This window comes from Varanus komodoensis, unplaced genomic scaffold, assembly GCF_004798865.1.
Source record: "Varanus komodoensis strain SLA01 unplaced genomic scaffold, ASM479886v1 scaffold126, whole genome shotgun sequence".
NCBI classification, from domain to species: Eukaryota; Metazoa; Chordata; class Lepidosauria; order Squamata; family Varanidae; genus Varanus; species Varanus komodoensis.
In genome coordinates, this window is record NW_025335363.1 from 84220 (window position 1) to 108562 (window position 24343).

The following is a 24343-nucleotide window of genomic DNA, read 5'->3' on the forward strand; positions in this document are numbered from 1 at the left end:
CACCCATCACCCTAATTCCTTCTGTTTCCAAACTCAGCTGGCCCCGTGCCTATTCTAGAATGGAGAACACATTAAAAAAAAAGATGGTGATTTTTGCATCCTTGGGAGGACTCCCTAGTTATGCAAAAGTGTCCAAGTTAGTAAAGTGACAGATAATTTTTTTAAAAACAAAACCAACCCCCCTCTCCTCAAAGCACTATTCCACCCCAAAGAGACCTCCAAGACTATGAAATGTAGGTGTCAACCTGGGGAACAAGCAAAAAAGAGGGTAGCGGTAGAAGAACGTGTCTGCTTAACAGCACGGGGAGGCATGCCAAGTCTCCTGTGTTTATCACTTGAATTTCAAAATCTACCGATTGGAATCCAGTGCAAAAGGCACAGCACTCCATGCACAATCCTATGCATGTTTAGACAGGAAATAGCCCTAGAACTCCCAGCACCCCTCCCCCCAAGCTGGCATGGCTGGCTGGGGCATACTGGGAATAGGAGGACTTCTGTCAAAACATGCATAGGATTCGGCTATTACAGAAGCACAGTAATTTTGTTGCTGCTATTACTAACCAAGTAGGAGCTAGAAATCTGTGCTGATATACTGCCCAGAGATCTGCTGGTATATCCACACCCATGTTCTCTCCAGCCCCTATTTATAGTATCCTCAAAGCGGGTGCTTAGGCTTTTGGGGAGTGGATGCCTGAATTCTGTGGGAAGGTTTCAAGAGGAAGGAAAGGAAGCACAATCTTGCTCTCCTTCCATTCCTCTAGTTTCCCCAACCTCCAGATCTGTAACGATAAGGTACTCTGGGTCAACCAACCTCAGATTTGAGTTCCTCAGCATTACTGAACATTAACATAGAAACAGAGCGAGTCAGAAGGGGCCTCCCGGGCCATCTAGTCTGACCCCGGCTCCAGCCAGCTCCACTCATGACATGCCCACATTCACAGAGAGTTTCAGGAAGGTGGGAAGTGGGAGCATCAGTTCTCCATTAAGCACCTTTAATCCCACACACAGAGAGACACAACCCCAGGAATCACCAGTGTTTTAAAACATGATACACACATCTTTTTATTATAGAGATATAGATATTTATTTTATATATAAAATAGCACTTCTGTATATCTTACAAAACAAAAAATGAAAAAGCAACAGTATCTCGTCCTTCCATTTTTCCTTCCCCTCAACAAAATAATAATAACCCCAAATCAACAACTTAAATGATACAATCAAAACATAACAAAAATAAACTTTAAAATAAACGGAGAGAAGCCCCAATCCCCAAAGAATTTGTGGCTGTGATCCCCCGGTTACCATTGCCCTGAGATGGGGGTGTCTCCGCCCCCCTCTGCCTAACCACCGTGGAGGCCGGGGCGAGCAAGCGAGCAGGAGGGGCAGGGTCTCGCGTGGCCAAGGGAGTGGCATGGCTGTGTGTGTCTCGGTCTGTGGCTGTGTCGTTGTGTGCACATGGCTGAAGAGCTCTGGGGTGTTCAGTCTGCCTTGCTCTTGGGAAGGGCAGCAGGGGCACCATTAGCATAGGTGGGCGGGAGGCCAGGCTTGGAGAGCGAGCAGGCCGCAGGTGGGCACAGGTACGTGCTAAACAGGCGAGCATAGTCAGGGTGGCGGAGAGAAAAATCCTGGAACTCATCTGGAGAGGGGAGGGGAGGGGGGGAGAGGAGAGGAGAGGAGCATCAGTATAAACACAGTCCAAATTAATGTCCCAGATGTTAGAATTCACATCAGCACAGAGACTGCCTATATCAACACTAGGCAGCCCAAAACCCTCCAGATGGCTTGAACTCTGATTCCCATCAGCAGCAGGGATGATGGGAGCTATAGCCCACTACATCTGGCAGGCACCTGGAGGCTACCCCCGGCCTACATTAATATCTTCTCCTCCTGCCTCTGTATGACAGCTATGCTTTGCAGAGGGCCTACTCCCTCCTCCGAATTTTCTATAGTGCCTCCTCTTCATTCCCCCAAGCTGATCAAAAACACCTCCTGCCCGCACACACCTCATACCCCTTCTCTTTCCCATCACTTGCTGGATATATTTTGGGCAAATTGGCAGCATAGAAATAGAAATAATAAATAAATATCTTTTGCTGGCCCGCACACAGAAATGGGACAAAGGAAAAGACATCTCCCGCCTCAGCTCCTGATGTTACAATCCGTTCTTTACTGTACCCGTAATCAAACAAAGGCACCCACATGGGCCATAAGCAGAGGTACACCCACAACAGCCCTGATCCTCCCCTTTCCTTCTATTCCCCATTTGTCAGGGCTCTCACCAAGGGTCAGTCCATTCTGGCTGTGGTCCCCGCAGAGCCGGCCGTAGAGTTCAGCCCCATCAGCACTTGGTGTCCCCAGCAAGAGGCGCAAAATAGCGCACAAGCCATCCTGGCGCAGACGCAGGTCCCCTGTCTCATCCACCTCTGAGAAGAGCTGGTAGCATAGTGGTTGTGTATATACAAAAGAAACACACATATACATTGCAAATACAATCGTTGACTGTGACTGGCTTGTCCAGGGTGTAGAACTGCATTCAGCCTCAGGGCCGTGCTCCATTTTAGGAAAGCTCTTGGAGGCTGCATCCCAGCAGGGAACCTGGGACCAAAATACCCCCCTAATTTCACTTCAACTCCTTCAACCAGTCAGTAACTCTTATGAGAAGCATTTCAAATTTTCAGAATGGGGTGCAGGGAAGGATAGCCCTGCAAGTGTGGGAAAACAGCAAAGCAATCGGTGACTGGGGGGAAAGGGGTAATTTGTTCCACAAGCCTGGGGTCCTTCACACTGGCTATAGCTGACCTAGACAGACAACCACATTCTCATCTTCCATAGTTCAGGTTCCCCATCCCTTCTGTGTTCAAAGCCCCTTCATACTTTCCAACTTCTTATTGGCAGAGGTGTTTTATGTTCACCATTTCCTGGATTAAAAATGGCTCGCCACAAACCTGCTCCTTTATTTGCATTCAAGCTGCTGATTGGAAGCTGGAAAACCCTGAAAGGGAGTCAAGGTCTTATGGGAAAGACTGGGGGCTCCTGGTGTGTATCACTCTTTCAATGGGCACACCAGATTTTATATTTGTCTAAGAATATTTCCTCCCCCAACCATCTAAATCACACATACAAATTCCTTGTAACTTCACATCAAATGCTACTCCATCCCTCTTAGTGCAGACCTGGGTCTTCATCACAGTTTTCCAAAACCAACACGGGATGGTGCAATTTAGAAAGAGGAACGCAGTGGCCAGAAGGTCGTGCTTAACCATTCCCTAGCCCTTGCATCTCCCTTGTGCTCCCTTCCCTTTCCAGCTGCTTTTCACCAACAAAGATTCCTAGGAACACAACAAAGTGTTTCAATATCTGACCCCACCCCCTTCCAAATCACATGCTTCCCCTTGTCATATAGATGCTCCAGATCCAGGTAGGTTTCCAGATCCAAGTCACTGCTGAATATCTAGATGGACTCCCTGCAAGCCCATTCTCTTTGTCCATCACACCAGTTTGGGCTGGGAATCTGTTCAGTTTCCTCTGCTTGGGTCTCCAGACTCCAGCTTGCTTTCCCTAAATCTGCCTCACACTGCGCATTTGTATGGGCACCTGGCAGGAAATAAGTTCAACTGGAGTTCTGCTTCTGCATCCTTGACCTGTATGCTTTACATACATTGTGCAAAGAATTATGCAGTTTGCATACTTTACACAAAGAAGCTGCTTGTGTTTCTGAGCATTCGTGGACTGTATCTCAGTTCGGCTTGCTTCCTGGCCAGGGTTAGGCTGAGCGTAGGAAAGAAGACTGGTGAGCACGAGAAACTCGGATTCTGGCCTGCTCTTTGCACCCCTAATCCCACCCAACCTCTGCAGGTACCTCAAAGGCCCGACGCGTGAGTTCCTGTGGGTTGTGCTCAGCCTCCAGGGCCTCCAATGCCAGGGCCACTTCCCGGGAGTCCATGTTGCCTTCAGAATCCTGGGAATGGACACAACAAAGAAAAGGGTGTTGCTTCCACTGGAGTCGCACCTGACACTTAACTGGATGTTCTTCCGGTTCACCTTTTACTTCACAAGTCATAATTTGGGCTGGGGTGAAACAACCCTTTATACCAATGGTTTTCAACCACCGGTTTATGGACCAGTGCCAGTCCGCGGCAGGTTTCCTGCCAGTCTGTTGGAGAGCCACATCCCGCTCGCTGCAGGGGTTGGCTCTGCTCCACCACCTCATCCTCGGTTGGCATTGCATTCATGGGGGTGCACCAGTGCTGCCAGGGGCAGGGAGGGGAGAGATGGCTTGGGAGTCAGCTGGGAACCACACTGTGTCAATATCAGTATTTTGTTCTTTTGTTTGCATTTTTTTGTTGCTCGGTTTCTGGTTGTTTTGAAGAATTTTCTTTCTTTCTTTTTTTGGTATTGTGTTTGACAACTCAAACACAGAATACTGCATTATGTGTATGGTGTTTTTTGTTCTGACTCAGACGTCCCTGAGGTGGTTTTCCTGTTTTCACCAGTCCCCAGCTGTGGAAAGGTTGAAAACCACTGCTTTATATTGCCTTTTTTGCAGCTCTGCAGTACCATGGTTTCCCTCACCTACCCCTTATCATCTTTTCTCTCTCATTCTTCCTTATATGATCCCAGCTATTCAATGCTCACATACTGGGTGTGACTACAAAGCTTATCAGAGTTGGTTGTGAGCAAACCATAGTAAGAGCAAATGAAGCCTACGAGATCCATGACATCATATCCTGTGCTAGTCACATGGGCAATCTTGGTCAGTCAATGAGTTCCTTAACTATCAAATATTTTCACAATGCTTTCTTAGCACCACCTCCCCAGAACATTTACCCCACCCAAATCTGGGCCATACTTTTTTAACAGCCACATGGGCAATTCTAGCCCACTGGGACACATTCTTAGCACCCAAACACTTTTGCACCATTATGGACGTCCTGCCTCCAAGAGTCTTCCAGAGCATGTTAACAATTAAAACTTTTATGAAATGCTTTTGCAGCAGCCCCTGGATGTTTGTAGACATTTTAAAAAATCCTCTTGTTCCAACATGCCCCTATTCATTCTTTGAATTTAACAAGCTGCCCTCCTCCAGTTCACCTGCTGGAAATAGACACGGAGTCCTTCAACAACCTCTGGACTGTCCACCCCCAGCCAGTCAGCCAGCTCTGTTGGCCGCAGCTTCCCAGAAGTCCCAACCAGATCTGAATCCAGCCGGCACTTGGACCTGCCTGGTAGGCACCTGCAAGAAGAGGTAATTGCCTAATTGAAAAGGAGCAAGATGTTTTCAGTTTGATTCAGTCTTGTCTGCTGGGATTTGATCAAAGCAATGTGGCCGGCCCTGTGAGAAATGTGCTGTGTTCACAACACAACAAAGCAAGCAACCCTCCATGGCTACCATGGTTTGTAGGGTTTCTTTTTTACCATGATCTACATGAAAGACAACCAAGTGATTTCTACTTTATCATGATTTCCATCCTCCCACTTTTGGCATGTATCCCATCAGCCACTGTGCCTGAAATTCCGTCCCAAGTTGCATGGCTTCCTGCCTATATCACGAGGCTCTTCCTCCTTGGTCCCCACACAGAGTAGCTGGAGCAGCTTCTGCTGTTGCCACTCTTCCCAGGGGACTTTGTAGTAGTTGGATACCAGGACTGTGGAAACCACAATCCTGGGTTCAGACAATATGACAAGCCGTGTTCTTACAGAGGAAACCATAGAACAAACCATTGTTTCTTATCATAGTTTCTAAAAACCAGACTTACCATGATGAACTGTCACAACTAGGTTCAAGCGCAAAGAGACCAAAAATGGTGAAAAGAAACCCATGATTTGTCATGTCTGAATCCAGCCATGGAGTACCAAACCAGAGGGAAACTCTGTTTTGATCCAGTAACGTTCTTTCGGTGCCTTTATGGCAGGGGTGTGATCCAGCCCTACCTGGAGTCCCCTTCTGCCTTCTGGAACTTCCCAGAGGAGCCTGGTTATCACCCCTTCCACTGGCCCTGCCCTCTTTCCTCTAAGCATTGATCACTGGGTGGTCTTCGAGCATTTATCCATTTTTGTCCACTGGAATGCAGCCCCAAGAGCTTCTCCAACATGGCATTTAGCTCTCAGGCAGTGCCCCTGTCCAGTGATCTCTTACCTGGTTTTCCGAAGCACTTTGCCCAACTCCCAGATGCGCGGCTCTAGGGCCACCCGCAGGCGCCCCACCACGGTGACTGGAAGGTTGCCCACAAACTCACATTCTGTTGCAGGAATCCCCAAAGCCCTGGTTGAAGGAGGGCAGCAGCATAGAGGGGAAAGAAGATGACAGGGAGACAACGGCAAAGCAAAAGTCAACAAACCAGAGTCAACAAACCAAACGGCCCAACCCTCTTGTCGGATTATTATCCCCTCAGGGACCCAACTAGCAGCCTGGATATGTGAATGAGATGCAATCTGTCAGGCCAGCATGGACAGTGTGTATCAGGCTTGAGCACGTTCTGCAGGTAGAGAAGGGAAATGAGGCATGCAATAGTCAGCCTTGTGACGGGGAGACAGCTGGGTTCAGACAAGGCAAGCCACACTCAGGGTCGAGTATGGGTTGAGTGTTGGCTATCGTTCAACTATGGGTTGATGTTGAAACATGCCTGAACTGAGCCATGATAACAAACCATGTTTTATTAACCACAAATAAATCCTGCAGTTGGTGCTGTATTCCAGGGGAACCCTGGTCGTTGCATGCCAGTATGGTGGAAACCACGATCCTGTGTTTGGACCATATAACATACCAACAATGGTAAAAAACCACAACGGCTTGTCAGGTTGTCTGCTTACAAGCCAACATGGGTTCTCTTCCTGGGCTGTTCATTCTTAACAAACCATGGCTTGTCAGCACAGCTGGGAGCAGACCACATGAGAACCCATGCTCAACAACCCACTCAACCCATGCTCAAGCCTTGAATGTGAGTTACCATGCTGTCTGAACCCAGTTAGACTGAAGTTTCTCTTTTGGGCCCGGCTGGCATAAATACTAAGAGCTGCCTGGTCATTTCCTTTGGTAGTCTGCAAGTCTGTGTCACGTTGCTTCTGCTCCACCTTCTCAAAGCCTCCACATTAACCTGTAGTCCTGCAGCAGCTCTGGCACCTTTTAACCAGAGATGATCCTCCTCTTTCTCAGCCTCACTGCCTCCACCCACTCAACCTTTCCCTCCGCACTGAATCTGCACCCCAGAGGAAGAAAAAAAGCAAACAGTAGCAACAAAGAGGAAAAAAGCAATGCTGGTACCACTTGCTGGAAGGTGGGCATCAAGGGATGCCCAGCAATGCTGCCCACAACCACCAGCTTGGCTTGATGGGATCGGTCTGAAGGCCTGGCTCTTTTGAATCAGGCTGCCCCATACAATACATCCTACACATCTTCCATCATATAGGCCTCAGCCCACCTTCAACTCCCTTTTTTCCCCACCAAAACCTCTCACCATTTTACACTTACTTGGCCATTACTTTCTGGACATTGTTAGCATATAGTGTGGGATTCTCCGCCTCTTCAGGACTGGGCTGATAAACTGGGAGGAACTGGAAAGGGCAAGAAGCATAACAAATTGGATCAAAGAGAAGTAGTTTGTTGTAAGGTTGGGCCTTCACCCATCCAGGTAAGCTTTAGATATTGTGGACTACAACTCCCAGGATTCCAACACTTGGCCATGCTGGCCGAGGCTGATGGGAGTCAGAGCCTACAATATTTGGGGGAGGCCAGGCTGGGGGAGACTGAGTTATAGGACACAGGTAGCAAGGAGGGAGGCTCAGAAGTTACTGCAGATCCTCCCACACTCAGAAAGTGGAGCAGGAGGCTAGCAGAAAACTGAATCCTGCAAAGTTTGAATGGCTTGGTACTTGCATGGAAAAGCATGGCAGAAGAAGATCTGTGGTACAAAACGCCTCATCCCCCACCCCCAGTAGAAGTTGTTGCTGTTGTCTTTACCTCCACTTCCACAGTAGTACAGGGTTGAGATGCGGTTAACCAGATGACTTTTAACCTGAAAAGGATAAGCAGAAGGAGATGTTCCGGCTACACACCCAATGAGCGCAACAACCCCAAATGAATGTGTGCAACACCATGCTGCTAATTCATCCACCCCACTGTCAAGAACTCACACTCCAGGTCCTCGCCATGCCCAGGTTGTTGAATCCTGCAAAGGAAAGAGACCCTCAGTGACGTTTAGGGGGTTGCATGACCCCCAAAGCAGGTGCAAAGCTGTGTGTGTGTCCATGGGCAGAAGAGAAGCTGAGTTTTCAGTCGCCTTCCCATCCCTGCTCTTAAGAACCTCGGAACCTGCCTTGCGTGAAGCTAGTCCACTGATCCACCTAGTCCTAGTGCTGCCTACACTGGGGCCATCAAATTTCCTCTAGCCCAAGGACCAAATTGAATTTTTAGGGAAGCACGCAGGGACATGGTCAAAAGGGAACAGGAAGAGCACACAAAACACACTGCCATCTTTTAGCTTGAACTTCTTTCTGCTAATAACAAAACCCTAGGAAAGGCTTATCTTTTAGAATGAAGGAAAAAGCTGCACCAAAGCCAGGAATCCGCCCAGCAGCTGGGGGAAGAAGCTGGGAGGAGGGACTGCTGCCCTCTGGGGAATCCCAGGCTGGCTGGATTGGACTCCTGCTGGGTCCACTCAAGCCTACACTCATTGTCAGTGGCTCTCTGGTGTTTCAGATGGGGGGTCTTTCCCACACCCACCTGGGGATGCTGAGGACTGAGCCTGGAACCTATTACATGAAAGGCATATGCTCCACCTGCTGGGCTGTGGCCCTCTCATAACATTCATAACATAACTCACCAGAGAATTAGGGTATCGAATGAGGACTGGCTGGACAGGGACGCCAGATATGAAGGCACCTGTAGACACAGAAAACACACCCCTGAGATGCATTGCTGACGGTGAATCCAGGCTGTGTTCAGATCCAATGTAGTTCTAGGGGTGAGCCCATTGTGGCAGGAGACTCTCAGTGTTTTGGCCTGTTCTTCCAGTGATGGGCAGGAATTGGATTTGTGCAACGCTAATTGGCTGGACCATTTGGTCAACTGCAAAGGGATGTACCCACTTCTCAGAGCATGCTGCATACAACACTGATTGGCTGGCCTCTTCTGTCAATCATAAAGGGTGGCACCACCACCACCACCCTCCTTTTCATGATGGACTGAGCTCATTGCCTAGCCATTATGTCAATGGCTGGTATGTATACCTTGCTCATGCTCTGTGTGTTGCTACTTTAAGTGCTTCAGAAAGCTATTATGTCAATGGCTTATGCGACTGATATAATGGCTTTCTGAAGTGTTTAAATAGCAACACGTACACTATAAAAAGATAAATGTGAGTCACTTGAAGAATTTTTTCGAGAGGAGGAGGAAAAGGCGGGTAACCTATTTAAAGAGGAAGAGAAAAGCCAGTAGGGGAATATTGACATTACAGAAATAAAAGTGGTGGAGAAGTGATGTAGGGAAAAAGCAGATCTTGCCTCTCAGCTCAAAGGTCCTCCCACCTAGTTCTGTTTACAGGTAAATCTTCACCTCCACCCACCCCCTCTGACCAGACTTGTTCTTTTTTACCTGGTTTAAACTTGAGTAAGGCTTTTTTATTTGAGCAGGTTCCCTCTGGGAAAAAAAGGACCTGGCAAGGACAGAAGGGGAAACAAAGAGGATAAGGAAGCGCTCAGGAGCTCCACAATATTAACCCAAGGTGACTCAATTGTTTGGGGAGTCCCCAGACCTTACCTGTGGCCATTTTCCCTGGGAAGTGGCCCGTTTCTTCACTTCCTCCACCACCTTCTTGCGAGAGGCCGGGTCATGGCGGGAGACCAGGATAGCCTGGTTGAACCTCAGCAGGGCTGAAGGAGAGATGGGCAAATCTCAGGGATGGGAAAGGGAAGCAAGGAGGATCACACGAGCGTTTCTGAGTCATCACTGGCCAGCCCCTCCACAGCATGGCTGGCCTTGGAAACCTTTCCTAAATCTGCTCTGTTGTGCATGTCTGAACCCTGGCAACTGGCAGGAGCACTTCCGAGGAACTTAAGGAGAGCCTCCAGCCAGAAGCTCATCACATTCACAGTCCTACTTCCCAGCAAAGGACAACCAGAGGTCCCAAGCCTATGGTCATCTTCTCTTGCAGCTTCCCTGCTTTTTTGAAGACCAGGAAGACAGTTTGGTTTCCCAGACCTTTCCCTCCCAAGCACCTGTTTTGCTGAAATTAAAGTCTGGGCACAAACTTTAATAAAGTACCCTGCTACAAAAAGCCCCCTGGAATTCTGAAAATCGGGAATTAAATCAATGGGCACCCAAAGCTGCCTTTGGATGAAACAGCACACTACATTATTTGCCCTCCTCTCAAGCTCGCTCTCATTTTTACTCCAGAGTAAATGTGCACAGTCCAATTTGGATCAGACCCACCATGTCCTGGGAGGGGAGGATTAAACCTTTTGCCACCCAATTCCCACTTGTGTCCTGACATTCTGCCCCCCACCCTGCTGCCACAATGCAGGGGGCTCAAAGGGTCTCCACTGGCCTCTCTTTTTACAACACCATACAGATGATGGCAAGAGTGCATGAAGAATTTGGGTGGAGCGGGGAAGCATCCTCCTCCCCACCCAAGTGCAGCGGTCCCAATCCTCCTATAACTCTAGCAATGCTGGGTTTTCGTAACAAAAAAGGGTGAGATTCTTGCCACAAGCAGAGAGCAGGAGCAATGGCTGCTCAGCTCTCCAGGTGTTCTATTGACTGAGAACAGGCTGCATAAGACAGTCCTCTATTTCAGTGGTTTTCAGCCACTGGTCCATGGACTGGTGCCAGTCTGCGGGAGGTTTCCTCCCAGTCCATTGAGGGCCACATTCCGCTCACCGCGGACCAGCATGGGGGCTGGCTGTGCTCCATCACCTTTTCCTCGCTCAGCATCGTATTCACACAGGGTGCACCAGTGCCGCCAGTGGGGGCCAGAGCGGGGAGAGACGGCTCAGTGGGAACCAGCTGGGAGCCACTCCACACTGATTGCAGTATTTTGTTCTTTTGCTGGCATTTTTTGTTGCTCAGTTTCTGGTTGTTTTGAAGAATTTCATTTTTTATTTTTTTTGCGGGGCGGGGTAGTTGTGTTTGGAAACTAATACACAGACTATTGTATGATGTGTATAGTGCTTTTTGTTTCTGCCTCAGCAGTCCCTGAGGCCACTCTCCTGTTTTCGCTGATCCCCAGCTGTGGAATGGTTGAAAACCACTGCTATATTTGATGAACTGCTTAGTGCAAGTTTGTCTTCAAGTCAAACAAACTGTGAGGGAGAGAAGAGAAGGGCCTCAAAGTTGCCCATTGGGAGGCAGCACTGTATGTGTACCCAGATCAGTCACCCCCACCATGGGGAGATGCCTAGCGCTTCTGTTTAAGGAACGGTGAAGATGTCTGAATTTGCACTTTCACACATAGCTTTGATGCACAAGCACAACGCCACTTGGAGTCTTCTTTGCCCTCCTGTTCGGGGCAACCCTCTGAAAGGTTCACAACACGATCCCGTCCCAGCTCACATCCACCTTCCCCTCTGTCCATGGCTGGGCCAGGTCCACTCACCCCCAATGACCGGCACATGGAGGTTCTCGGTGCGAGAGACCACCTTGGGCAGGTCGCAGGGCAGCAGGATGATCGGGTCGAAGAAGGTTGAGTGAGGCGCTGCCACCAGGATGGGCGCTTCAAGCCGCGATGCCCGCTGTCCCCGCACCCGTATCCGCATGAAACCAAGCAGGAAGAACATCAGGCGGCTGAGCACGTACACTGAGCTGTGGGAAACTGTGCTGAAGATGGGGGGGCATGGAGAAGGGTGAGGGGACAAAGCAGAAGGGGTGTCAGGAGGACCAGAGGTGCCGTTCCGAAAGGGCAAGGGGGACCCGCGGGGAAGTAGCCAATACTTACTTCCTCCACCCAGAGAACGGCTCCTGCAGCGTCTCTTCCTGCAGGCCCACTACCTGGAGCAGCGCAAAGGGCCAGATGAGGAACAGGACCACAAAGGCCAGGGCGACACGGATCGGGGCCAAGACCACCCCCAGCACGTAGAACTGCAAGCACAAACCCAGTGGGAGGGGCGTCATGGTTTGCTTTTCAGGACAATCGAGGAGATGACATGCGAATGTTGTGGAGATGCCAGGTCATCGGAGCTGAGCCTCGTGTCCCAAGGAGATGCCACACCAGTGTCCTAAGTGGGGAGTCAAGGGGCCGGCTCTGCTTATTAAAAGGGGCCAATGGGTGACGCGGTGACTGATAGTATCGGCCGGGCCTGTTGCAAAGTTCTGGCGTCAATGTTCATGTGCATGATTTGAAAAAGAGTAGATGCCGGGGTGGGGGCGGGGGTAGAAGGCCAAGGGGTAGGCTTAGAGTGCTCTCCCTGGCTGGGAGACGGACACCCCCACCCCAGGGAATGGTGTGGCATAGCCCATCCTCCTGCAGCAAGCCATGGCAGGGCCTGTGTCTAGGGGCGCTGGTGGTGTAGATCCACTCAGACATGGGAGGCGAAAGGGGTCCAACTAACAGCTGCATTTGCTTGCTTAAAAGCTTTGCAATGTTGTGCTAAATTTCCGGAGGGTGAAGGAAGGAAAGAGGCTGGAGCACTACTTGGATATATCATCTCTTGGCAGCCCATGCTGGTTGTTTCCCCTCCCACTCAGTCCATAACACTGGATGCTGGGTAACTGTTATTTTTATTTCTTTTTTATTTCTGTTTTTATTTCTGTTTTTAGAATTAATTTGTAAACCATCCTGAGACATCTAAGTATGGGCTATTTAGAAAAGTTTTAAATAAATAATAAAAAATAGATGCTATTCCAGTCCAGGCGGAGCCGGACCCATTTGCTCATTTAAAATCAGCTGTCACCTATATTTTATGGTTATCTTATTTGTCAGCTTCCCCCCATTCCAAAATCGAAGAAAGGATGGATCACCAAAATACTGAAGAAATATAAACATGCACCCAACTTTTCTTAAAACAGTGCAGTTCTTTGGTCCTGCAACCAATTCCAGGAGAATATTTCGGCAGGATAAGCAACTTAGAATTTTTACATGCTACCCAGGAAGTGGGGTCTCCCTTTGCTCCAGAGTCCCTGCATAGATTATCTCAGCCGTATATACATCTGGCTGGGTATGCAGGGGTTAATGGTGGAGGTTGGCCCTGAGCTGTTTTTTGCAGCACCTGCAAGGTGTTATTTGTTGTAGCTCCCTTGTGGATTCCCTGAGACTTGAGGGAATCATACTAATTCCTTCCAGCTCTGGTTCCTCCAGCACCATCCTATCAGCATCACGGAAAATGGCCGTGACATTCAAGGCTTGGGCCAGGTGGGGTTCTGTGGTTAACCTGGTACCAAGCTGGGGTTACCGACCGATATGAGTCACATGCCTGGCTACATCATTTCCCAGCATCCAACTCCCTCCCCAGACCCAGGCCGGTTCTTATACTGGGTCTCTGCTTTTGCTGCAGGACTGGAAACAGAGCCCCCCCTGCCCCCACCCTGCTGCAAGTTCTTGGATCATCCTTTCCAAGGCACTTTACACTCATAGACTGGGGAAGAGGCAAGGGAAGATGGCGATTCTCCACACCTAACACAAGCCAGCAGCCAGAGGAATGGGCAGGTGGGGAACCCAAGGTGATACGTACCAACAGACAACTACCAGGCTGCAGTCAGCACCCAGGGGTGCTACACTCGCCCAGCTCAGGCCAGGGCCTCCCAGTAACAAAGTCATAATGGTTTTCCCTTGCAGGCCTTCTGCATTCAGAGTGTCAGATGAAATGACGTCTAATAATATCTCACATTCTGACATCCAGCCTAGCTGGACAGTTGGTCCCAAGTTAGACAAATCACATGTGCTGCTCGGGGAACCACCAGCCCCGATTTACCCGGATTACAGCCCAGGCGGCAGGCCAGCATCTGCCAGGACACATCCTAGATTATCGCTGGCCTGGTTGTCAGCAGTCCTTGCTGCAATCCATCAGAATCTGGTGATGGATTTCAATTCTTCCTCCGCTTGGCCAGGTGTCAGTGTTTGCTGACAAGAAGGACAATCCCAGGATGCAGGTGTGTCTCAACCTCACAGATGGGGTTTCACCCACCCTGAAAAACCAGCAAATTCAAATTCTGCTGGATTCTGACACATCAATCCTAACCTTGTTTGTCTTGCCTCATTCATTATCTGCTCTTTTATTCGCCATCTTTGCAGCCATACACTTTGACCCCTACATGGCATGCTGATCTCATCCTAATTTCATAAGTCATTTTCATGCAGGCGGTTCATACCCCTGGCAGCCCACTAGGCAGGGAAAAGCGGGGGGTGGGGGGAGGGAGAGAGAGAGAGAGAATGGGGTGCCAGAAAGAGAGAGAAGGGACAGAAAGAGAGCCAGATTCTGTCCACCACCTGCCCGGAGCTCCACTAGATTCTAACTCCAGGGAATGTAGCCCTGAACAGGAAGAGAGAAAAAACATTGCCAGCCCCACCTCTGCCTTAAGGCAAATAAGATAATAGCATGTTTTTTTGCATTGCACTTAAGAAGATGTATCATTATGTTAGGTAACTTGTGGACAAACCTCATTCTTCCTGCCCAGCATGGGCAGAATTCTGGGCCACTCTGTGGACAGGAAGAACGCAGCTCCCTTGTCCAGACACGTTCGTTCGTTCATTCATTCATTCATTCATTCATTCGGAACACTTATATGCCGCCTCATTCGCAAAAGCCTCAGGGCGGCTTCCAATGCAAATAAATAACAATATGAATATATAAAAATACAAAAAGTCTGGAGACATCTCGGCAAAAATATAAAACCAATAAATAAATTCAACAATTAAAATGACGTTTAAATAAAAAGGTCTTGGCCTGGCGCCGAAAAGCAAATAACAACGGCGCCAGGTAGACCTCTCTGGGAAGCGCATTCCACACATGAGCATCTCGGATCCGGGTGCGGCACCCCAGTGCGGAGGCACCCAGAGAGCACGTGTGTGCCCATGGACACTTTTGTCACTGAGAGCGGACTGCTACCTTTGTCCGCAGGAGAGGCTATTTCTTCCTAAAAAGCCTGGATTAGAATATATGCAGTTGATGCTAGTGTGCATGTAGCAGTGTGGTGTAGTGGTTAGGCATGCAGGACTGAGGCTCAGGGGTTCTGGGTTCTAGTCCCAGCTCAGCCATGGAGCTCACTAGGTGACTTTGGGCCAGTCACAGACTCTCAGCCCAACCTACCTCACAGGGTGGTTGTTGTGAAAGTAAAGTGGAGAGGAGGAGGGAAATTATGTAAGTTCCTTGAAAAAAAAAAAGGCATGATAAATGTAATAAATAAAAGTGAGAAGCTTCATGTAGTTAGCAACAGCATGAGCAACACAGTGTGAAATACTGAAATTTACGTGTAAGGCTGCAGTCCAAATGGGACTTTTCTCCCTTCCTGCTCTCCATTGGAGTACCCGCCAGATCAAACATGCCTGTGTGTGCACCAAAGGAAGCTTTCCTCTGGAAGCAAACAACCAGCCCTGCCCCTATCTGGACTGGGACCATAGCAAGAGGGTCAAAGGGTTAAACCCCCTCCCACAGCCCTCTCCATGGTCCTAATCCTCACTGGGGACGGACCCTGCACTTGGTTCTGACTCTAAGACCAACAGCATGATGACCTTGTGATCTTTTGCTCTCTTCAGCATTAATCTGCACATCTCAAAAGAACTTCAAAAATAAAGAGGCAGGGGAAACACTTATGGCTCGACAATTAAAATTTGCCCTAGCCATTCATCAGGCTCAGTGCAAACCTGTTTCTTTTTCTAAAGCATTCTCATTTCTTCTAAGCATCCATTTGTTCCATCCTGTTTCCACATCAATTTGTGCTTTTTAAAAGCCCCCACATGGCAATCCGTAGGATTTTTCACACCATTTGCCCCATCCCTGCATTCCTGTGAGCCTTTTCCCCTAACATACTTCTCTTTCAGTGCTTCACCTGCATCCACTAGCGTGCAATTTGAACACACATTTTCCCAACCAGGAAACCATATTGCAGATTTCAGAAAAACCCACAAAAACCAAAGAGGAGCTGTGTCAATGCGCTAATTCTGAAAGGGTGCAGAAGATCTGTTCACATTAAAATGCAATCCAAATGAATTTTCCTGAGCCATCCCTAGCTTGGATTGATGAATCCGTTTCACTCTTCAGTGCTTCCTGGTCCGCTTTAAAACAATTGGGCTAATTCTCGGAGGCCAGAACAGTAGCAACTCCAGTTCTTTTTCCAACAGAGACAGTGACACCAGACCAGGGCCAGCCCTGAACAGGCCTTCTCCGTGTTGCTGGAATTCCTGGCTTGCAGGAAAGAACTGGTCCCACTTGGGACTCCCCTTCTGGGCCTCTCTTGCCATAAATACTCCAGTGAACAAGAGGCATTGACCTCTAGTAACCCTATGGCCTGGAGTTTGCTGAACTATTTGTGAGAGGAAAGGAAGGAGAAATCAGCAACCAAGACAGAGGATTTAAGGATGAAGGGAAAGTGTGGGGATCTAGAAAGGGTGGATTTGGAATGATGCTGTTTTAACAGGTTGGCTTCCCCGCACAAAAAAACTCAACCCTGCTGCGGACTTCAGCACAAGGTGCAAAAAGAGCTGCATAGAATCTGCTCTGTGTGTGTGTGTGTGTGTGTGTGTGTGTGTGAGAGAGAGAGAGAGAGAGAGAGCGAGCGAGCGAGCGAGCGAGTGCGAGCATGCTTCAAAACATAGTAGGTGGAAATGTGTTTCCAGGATGTCAGAAGTGGGAGGGAGATCAGATTTGAAAAAGAAAAAATTCCCACTCTCAGTGCCCTGTACCTCTCACAATGAGAGGCTCACTGAGCAACCCCCACAAAGATTTTCTTTTGCAGTAGGAAGAGAAACAATGAACCACTCTCAGCTGAGGGCCTCCTGTCAGTCTCTGTATGAGTCACTGTTCTGAGTAGGATTTCGAGGACCCAGGAGACAAGCACAGAGGGGAGGCCCAGCCAGGCTGCCCATAGGCAGACTCCTCTCACAGGGCACTTGGGAGCGAACGACTGATTCAATCGCCCCTGGTCCAGGTGCAGTACGATGATTTGCCCCTGAGAGGCTGCTGGCAAGGTCAAACTGCAGACTCATTCAGAAATGCAACAGGTAACCTCCTCCATAAGCGAGCACTTAAGGCTCTTCCATTATGCAATGAACAGACTCCTCACTGGGGCCTAGTGTGTCTTGGCACATGGGTCAGGAAGGCCTTCGTGGGACCACGAAGAGCAAGTTGGGGCAGCAAAGGAGAAGAGCCGTGGTCGTACAACGTTTCATCCCCACCCCACACTCCCTCTTTCAGATCAAGTGGGATAATTTAGATAAATTTCAGATAATTTACAAGGACTTGTACCTTAGCTCTACCACTGTTGTCAGAGTGGGGACCTTAATTGTGCCCTGGAAGATTGGCAAACAGGGGCGAGCCATTCATGCGTCCCAAAGGAGGGCCTCAGGACACGGCTGGAGCCCCGGAGACAGTCCCCAGGCCTGCGATGCAACAAGCCTCCTTTGGACTTTTCCTCTGAGAAGCCATCTTGCCACAAGGGCTTGAGCACCGCAAAGGATTCTGAGTTGTGCTCTACACGGTACACTCGGTTCATGCTCATATTAAGCGATTCAAGCAGGGATGGTCTTGCTTTGCACGGCGTGTGGTTGCAGATGATGCTTCTATGGCACAGCCACATTGCTTCACACAGAGTTCGAACTAGAGTGGAGGTGGGGGTCTCCAGCTTTTATCACCTTCCACTTCTAGCTCTCCAGTGTCTGCTCATCACTTCTACCTTTTTTCCCCTCCACTGGGGTGAGCAGGAAGAACCCTTAAGGGAAAAAGATGGCACAGCTACAGCAGAATACTTTTGACCCAGTTATCCTGGATCTCTAAACCTGCAATGTGAAAACTCTGACTTGTGCAGCTTCTCTCCAACAGCAAATAAAGGTGTCCCTTCATGAGCCCTGGAGCTACACAACCCTTGGCTTCCTCTTGTGTTTTTTGCTCTGTTTTGCTCAGAGACAGAAGCAAACTATGAGAGTTGGGCGGGGAAATCAAAGCAGGGATCCCATTTCTGTTTGAATTGCAAGGAGGTCAAAAGGGTGAGAGCTGAACTGTTTTGACCTTTCTCATGCCTTTGCGATAACATTTTGGGTGTGTGTTTTTCCTCTTTCCCCTTCCAGTTTCATGACTGGAAGAAGAAAAATGAAGAGCTCTCATTAAAGAGATTCCGCTCTCTTTCTCATAACAGAATCACTTCCGGTCCACTGATGGAACCGACTGGCCGGTGATCTGGATCAGATCAAAATAAACCCATGCAGCCATTGGCTTATGCAACCCATCACCGCACAATGGAGTGATGATCATTGGCTGGTTCCAAGGGAAATTAGGTAGATTCACGGAGAATGGATTTATCAGTGAGTGCTAGTTATGGGGGTTATGTAGAGCCTCCAATTCTGGAGGCAGTCTACCATGGAATAGTAAGTGCTCTGAACCAACAGGGTAGTTGCCCTTGTGCCCAGCTTGTGGGCTTCCCAGAGGCATGTGGCTGGCCATGGTACAGGACCCTGAACTGGATGGCTAGGGTTCTCCTGGTAACTTCTCAGCTCATAGCAAAACTCCCCAAGGAGAATTGGATTTGCTGCCCGTGGTCTACAAGAAGATATGTAAATAAAGACAATCAGGGCTCACGATCCAAGAGAGCAGGAGTACAGATGGAGAACCTTTTCCTGTCCAGCAGCCAAATTCCAATCTGGAAAAGGTCTGAGGGTTTGCATTCCACTTGTGGATGGGGCCACAGGCAAACTAGGCTGTCGAAATGGGTTCCATACTGATTTCAAGCCTATCAGAAGCAAGCAAGACTAAATCACTCAGCAGCACTTGTAAGTAGCACCCCAAATACAAGCCTTTGGAGTCTCACTTACCATGACCAGCACGCCTAATCTCAAGCAAGCAGGGCAAGCGTCAGGAGTAGGTAGGAGTGAATTACTCGGCCTCTTCCTATGCATGTCATTTCAGAAGCCCTGCTGAAGTCCATGGGTGCTTACTCACAGGACTGCAACACAGCTAGCTTATTTCGGATGTAGTAGGGACTGGAGGAGACAACAGAGGAGGAGGAGGAGACGTGGCAAGTGGCAATGGAGGAGGAGTTCATTCTCTGCTTAGGGAAGTTGGGAAATGTATGTCCCAACCAAGCCACTGAGTTAACGGTTGTCTCTCATGTGTTAATAAAGAACCAGGAGAGAGATGGCTTAGATCAGCCTTCCTCAGCCTGGTGGCCTTCAGAGGCATTTGGACCGCAACTTCCAGAATTCCTATCCAGATGGGCCATCAACCAGAAATCCTGGGAGTTGTAGTCCAAACAAGTCAGAAAGGCACAAGGTTGGCTTAGATCCCATGATAAGGAAGTTCGGTTTCCTGTATCCTCTCCCATCAGCAATTCCCTCTCATCCTGCAATATTTCAAGCCCCTTGAATCCCCTGGATAGGCTTGGGAATGGTTGCTGTTTTCTGCAGAGTTGGGGAAAGGATAGGAAAATTTCCTTCAATGGACTTCCTTAACTTATCTTAGGATCCAAGACAAATCTTTGTAAAGTTAAGCATGGCAGATATGGCACAAGACGTCCCCTTGTTATAGGCTTGCATCCTGAGGGCTAGGAACTTGCGATGTTTTCATAAGTAACTCTGAATTCAGGAGATGCAATCATTCTCAGGATAAACTTTTATATGCTCCTGTGGTTATGTTCTTTAACTCTCCAAGGTCTACAGTTTGCCTCAGTTCTCGGTCAGCAAACAGGGTGGTTCCTTTCTGTTTTCTGCAAACTAAGAGCACTGCCCTTATTTCTGTTTTCAGAGTTGTTACAAAAGAAATAACTGCAAGTAGCTGTCCCCCACATCCTGGCTGTAAGCAACAAAAGGTTCCAAGTGTTACACGGATGCGGGACAGGAATTAGTACAATGCAAGGAATAGAAGAGAAGTGAAAGAAGCTCCAATAGAAAGAAATTCTTTTGCATATTCAGTAAATTAGCATGTTTTAGACCAACCAAGAATTATGCATCACTTTTTTTTTTTAAAAAAAAGGAGGAATTTGAAGTTTCAAGCAGAAACCCAATACAAATGATAATCACGGTAGTGAGCTGAACCAGGAATTAAATGGCTCATTTCAGTTCATCCATCCTGCCAACCTCCCTTGCTGAGCAGTGTTGCAAACAAAGCCTGAGAGATTGAGGATTTAGATACAGACCTTCTAGGTCACACTGTATGCCTTCCAGACAGATCTGCGTCCTGGCATCCACCCATTTTGGAAATTAAACCATGTCACAAGCTTTCGGAAGACAGGGAGCCAGAAATTCATTCTCCCAGGCCATTAAGAATGTCAGAAGTTGGATCAGGCAATGGGCTGATACCCCATGGAGACCAGCATCCTGTTTCCAACAGTGGCCCACCCAGATGCTTTCTGAGAAGCTCACAAGCAAGCAGGAAATCTGTAGCCTTCCTTTTTGTTTGTTTCCTCTGCAAGTGGCATCCAGAGATAGACTGCTCCTGGACACAGAGGCTCCATTTAGGGCACTAGCTAAGAGCTGTCAATTGGCCTTACTCCATGAATCGGTATCCCTTCCTTTTAACAGTGTGAATCCCAAAAACAAACCAGCAATCTTCACCATAATCCTAAACCATGATTTATGTTAACAAGGGTTTACTGCATTAGCCATTATTTGTCTTGCAGATGAGCAAACGAATCCCTGGTTGTTGTTCCTGTTTCTGGTTTGTCTCACTCCTTTTGCAGGCCTTGGGAGCAGTTTCATTTTCAGAATGCTCTTGCTGGGCGCCACCATTTCAGCAACACGACGGAGGCTGAGATAAGCCATGCTGATAGCTTCCAATAATGAGGACAGCTAAGGTTTAAACAAGACAAACTTCGTATGCCAGGAATCCATGGGGTTTATTTGTGGCTAACAGCTAGTTAGCCAACCATGGTTTGTTTACGGGGACGCATTTAGAAGCAACAACGAGCCAGAAGTCAGCAATGCACGGCTTAGTGTATATGCAACTGGCCATATGGTCTTCTGTGAAGGTGTAAATCCAGTAACTTCTCCCAGCCTGGCTGCCCTTCATTTTCACCAGGTGACAAAATAGTTTGGGAGAGCCAAGTAATTTCTTTCTCTCCACACCAGGCACAACATGAACTTTCCAGTCCCAATATGCCTTTCTTCAAAATCAACCCCCACTCCCACGGCTTAGCCCTGCTTCCCTCAACCTTCCAGGGGTCTTTGATCTCAACGCCACCATTGCTGAACATTGTCCATGCTGCCAGAGGGATGCTAGGAGTGACGCTCCAACACAGCTGACTGCAACTAATCCAGAGTTTGCCGAAATAACATTTAACCTAGACTTGTATTAAAAGCACTCACCTGGTCGCCATTGGTGACCAGGGATTACCTGCAGACTAGTAGAGGCAGGACAGAGTGCTTGGTGCCCCTTATGGGATTACATAAAGACAAGTGGGGGAGTGGTAGAGGCAGGACAGAGTATTCCATGCCTCCTCTGGGCCTAACACAGAAACCAGAGGAGCTACAAAAGGGATGTGAGCCTCTTTCTCCTCCAGGCCTGAGTAGAAACGCAGCAGACCAGCAGGGGACGGGCAGAGCTCTGTGCCCCCTTTGCCAGCCCCCAGGGAGCTAGTACTTTCTGCTATTTTCCATGCATTGCACTTTTCTAGATAGTTTGCTCCTCAGGGCAGGGATCTGTCTTCTCATACTTTGCAGAATGCCACACACGTGGCTGGCATCTTCTCTCTTTTCCCTGTTCCTAGTATAGTCAGGTACAAGAGACGCAGGAATGTATAAATACAGTTGTTGATCAGCCTTTGGCAACAACCGTCTCTCCAGTCTCCTGTTCCCAGCAGTGGGAAATAAACACAGAGCTTAAATTGGTTCCGCTGACAAATACAAATAGGAATATTTAGCACCAGCCTCGCTGCAGGGTGGGGGCGGGGGAGACGGACTCTAACAGAATAATGGAGATATTGCAAGGGAGGGTGGTGCGGGCTTAAATACAAAGGAGAAGGCATAAGACTGGGGGCAATTTTTCCTGCCTAGGGCTCTTAGTTCCCTTTTGTTGCCAGTAGAGAGACTGCAAAACCAAACACAGTTGCAGTCCGGAGGAAAGAGAAGGAAGATGGAATCAAGTGGTGGAAGCCACTGAGAAAAAAGTGATCCTCTACGGCTCCTGTCTGGTCCAATTTTCACCTGCCTTCTAACCCCGAGGCTTTCTTTTCCTGCAGCCTCTGGCTAGAACCAAACATATCCAGGGGACCTGGAAAGGCAGCTAGCTCAGTTTGGTCCCACAGGCCTTTGACTTCCTGCTCGGCCTGCTTCCCTGCCCCCCCCCCCCCCCGCCCCGCACCACCGCACTGCCGCATGGCTAAAGCAAAAGCGGTGGAGAGTCATTTGCCTGTCTTCTCCCCTCCCCGTCTCGAAAGACCTCCCTCCGTGCTGCACCCCGTATTTGTCCCATGGGCTTCCTATCGTCTGTGCTTTCCAAGCCACTGTGCCTTTGCTTGAAAAGCTAGCCCTGCTGAAAACCTTCCAAGACCTTCACTAAGGAGAACCACATCATCACCCACAATAGGCTGCAGCAGCCCCCACAGAACCCCTGGCCCTTCCTGGCCCTATAAATCTGGAAACACTCCACCTCCACTGCACACCCTCCCCTTCCCAACCCGGCTTGTCCTGCCCCTCCTTCAAATATGTCCTGCCCCAAACCTTTGGTAAAATTCTGTAGGTCACAAATCCTATCTTCCTTTTGGTGCCCCATATTCTCAAAGACCTCAGTGTTACCCTGGCCATTTAATCCCATATCTTTTAAGACATCCTTCTCCAGAGGGGCTGCACCGAAACTCCATTTGCTCTTTGGAATCCCAGAGGTCACCCAACCTCCAGCACCCCTCAGATGTGAAGAAGTCCAGCCAAGCGAGCCCAGGGGCCCTGAGGACATGCCCCAGAGCAATCCAGCCACCTGGAAGGTACTGATGGGGCACCCCCCAGGACTCGAACATGTGGGGCGCACCCCCTGCTACCCTGGGAGGGATGGGCTGCCCTCTCCACTAAGCTTGTTGTGCAATCGCAAGCTGCCTACAATGCAACTTTTTGGGGGTGGGCAAGAAAGATGGGGTGCTAATAAATCAATATATCTGCACCCTCCTCATCAGCTTTTACTCCCTGAAGCACCTCCCAGTCGCATTCTCCCAGTCAACCCAGTGAATGCCTTCCCACTTCGGGAAGACCCGAGCAGGCCCAACGAAAACAGGGTTACCACGCTCCCCCCACCCCAGATAAGCGATTAATCAACCCCCGTCCGGCATTGCAGCCTGAAATGGAATGGCCTAATAGCAGGATTCGGGAATCCGACGCGGAGCGCCTCCTGCATCTCGCGGCCCCCGGACCCTCCCCATGGGTCCGCCGCTCGCCAAGGGCAGCCCGCCCAGGCCCGTCCAGGGCGCCTGCAGGCATCCTGGGAGTCCGTCCAGACACTCCCTCCACGCCCCGAGATCAGCCAACCCCGCCAGGGCGCCGTCGACCACCGCCCCCCAAGCACCCCCCTCTTCGCGGAAAGCCCCATAACCAGGTGGCGACCCTCCTGCCCCGCTCCAATGACGCGCTCCTTGCGCCGTGCGCACGCCAAAGCGCCGCCGCCGCCGCGTCCCCCGGGCAGTCGCCCCCGATTTCAAGGAGACTCGAAGAGCACCCGCGGGCGACCCTCCGGCGCCCCGTGCGCCCCTCTGCGCCCGCCCCATCCTGCCGCCGCCCCCCCGGCGCAGGCGGTGGCTCACCTTGGCTTTCTGCAGGCGGCTGAGGCGCAGCTCGTGGACGAAGGGGTTGGGGGCCGCGGTGTCCCCCTCCGGGCCCGCCCGGCTCGAGCCCCCCTCCATGGCCGTCCCCCCCTTCCAGGCTGCCCCTCTTCCAGCCTGGGACTGATCCCCAAGGCCGGAGCCCAGGCGGTGGGCGCGGAGGAGCGGCGGAGAGCACGGAAGGAGGGATGCGGGGATGGATGGACGGATGGATGGGCGGGCGGGCGGCGGGGCTGCGGAGCTGTGGATGGAGCCGCGGCTGGACGGGCGCCCCGGCTCCGGACCGCGGCGGGAGGGAGCCAAGATGCGAGGCAGGGGAGGCGGGCCCACGGCGCGGTCGTCACGGCGACACGGAGCAGGGGACGGACTTTCGGTTTGGAGGGACCGGATGGAGGAGGAGGGAGCAGGCGAAGGCGAGAAGGCGGCGAGCTGCGCCCCCCGCCGGCGTCAAGTCATTCCCCCCGCCCC

General features: G+C 49.9%; 1 protein-coding gene across 3 annotated transcripts; it reads right to left on the reverse strand.

Moving 5' to 3' along the window:
- Positions 1–1079: 1079 nt before the first annotated feature.
- On the reverse strand, positions 1080–24030 carry LPCAT4 (lysophosphatidylcholine acyltransferase 4). 3 transcript variants are annotated; one of them, XM_044422373.1, is made up of 14 exons: positions 23858–24024; positions 11931–12073; positions 11592–11812; positions 9758–9870; positions 9593–9653; positions 8823–8881; positions 8134–8168; positions 7961–8015; positions 7472–7554; positions 6140–6265; positions 5095–5236; positions 3863–3961; positions 2283–2436; positions 1080–1639 (listed from the first exon to the last, which is right to left on the reverse strand). In XM_044422373.1, exons 1-14 carry the CDS (start codon positions 23954–23956, stop codon positions 1482–1484), a joined length of 1548 nt encoding a protein of 515 aa, XP_044278308.1. In that variant the 5' UTR covers positions 23957–24024; the 3' UTR covers positions 1080–1481. The 3 variants fall into 3 exon arrangements, with proteins under 3 accessions (XP_044278308.1, XP_044278310.1, XP_044278309.1); XM_044422375.1 differs by lacking the exon at positions 23858–24024 and having other exon boundaries at positions 1083–1639; positions 11592–11807; positions 11931–12058; XM_044422374.1 differs by lacking the exon at positions 1080–1639 and having other exon boundaries at positions 2300–3771; positions 23858–24030.
- Between the last annotated feature and the right edge of the window lie 313 nt (positions 24031–24343).

What these genes read in the sequence shown, in the direction of transcription:
- LPCAT4 (XM_044422373.1), bottom strand. Translation starts at nt 23,956, where the DNA reads ATGGAGGGGGGCTCGAGCCGGGCGGGCCCGGAGGGGGACACCGCGGCC. An exon ending in CCGTTCTCTGGGTGGAGGAA is followed by an intron (nt 11,813 to 11,930) that starts GTAAGTATTGGC and finishes CCCCATCTTCAG; the next exon opens with CACAGTTTCCCACAGCTCAG. An exon ending in GTACTACTGTGGAAGTGGAG is followed by an intron (nt 7,555 to 7,960) that starts GTAAAGACAACA and finishes TGCCCTTTCCAG; the next exon opens with TTCCTCCCAGTTTATCAGCC.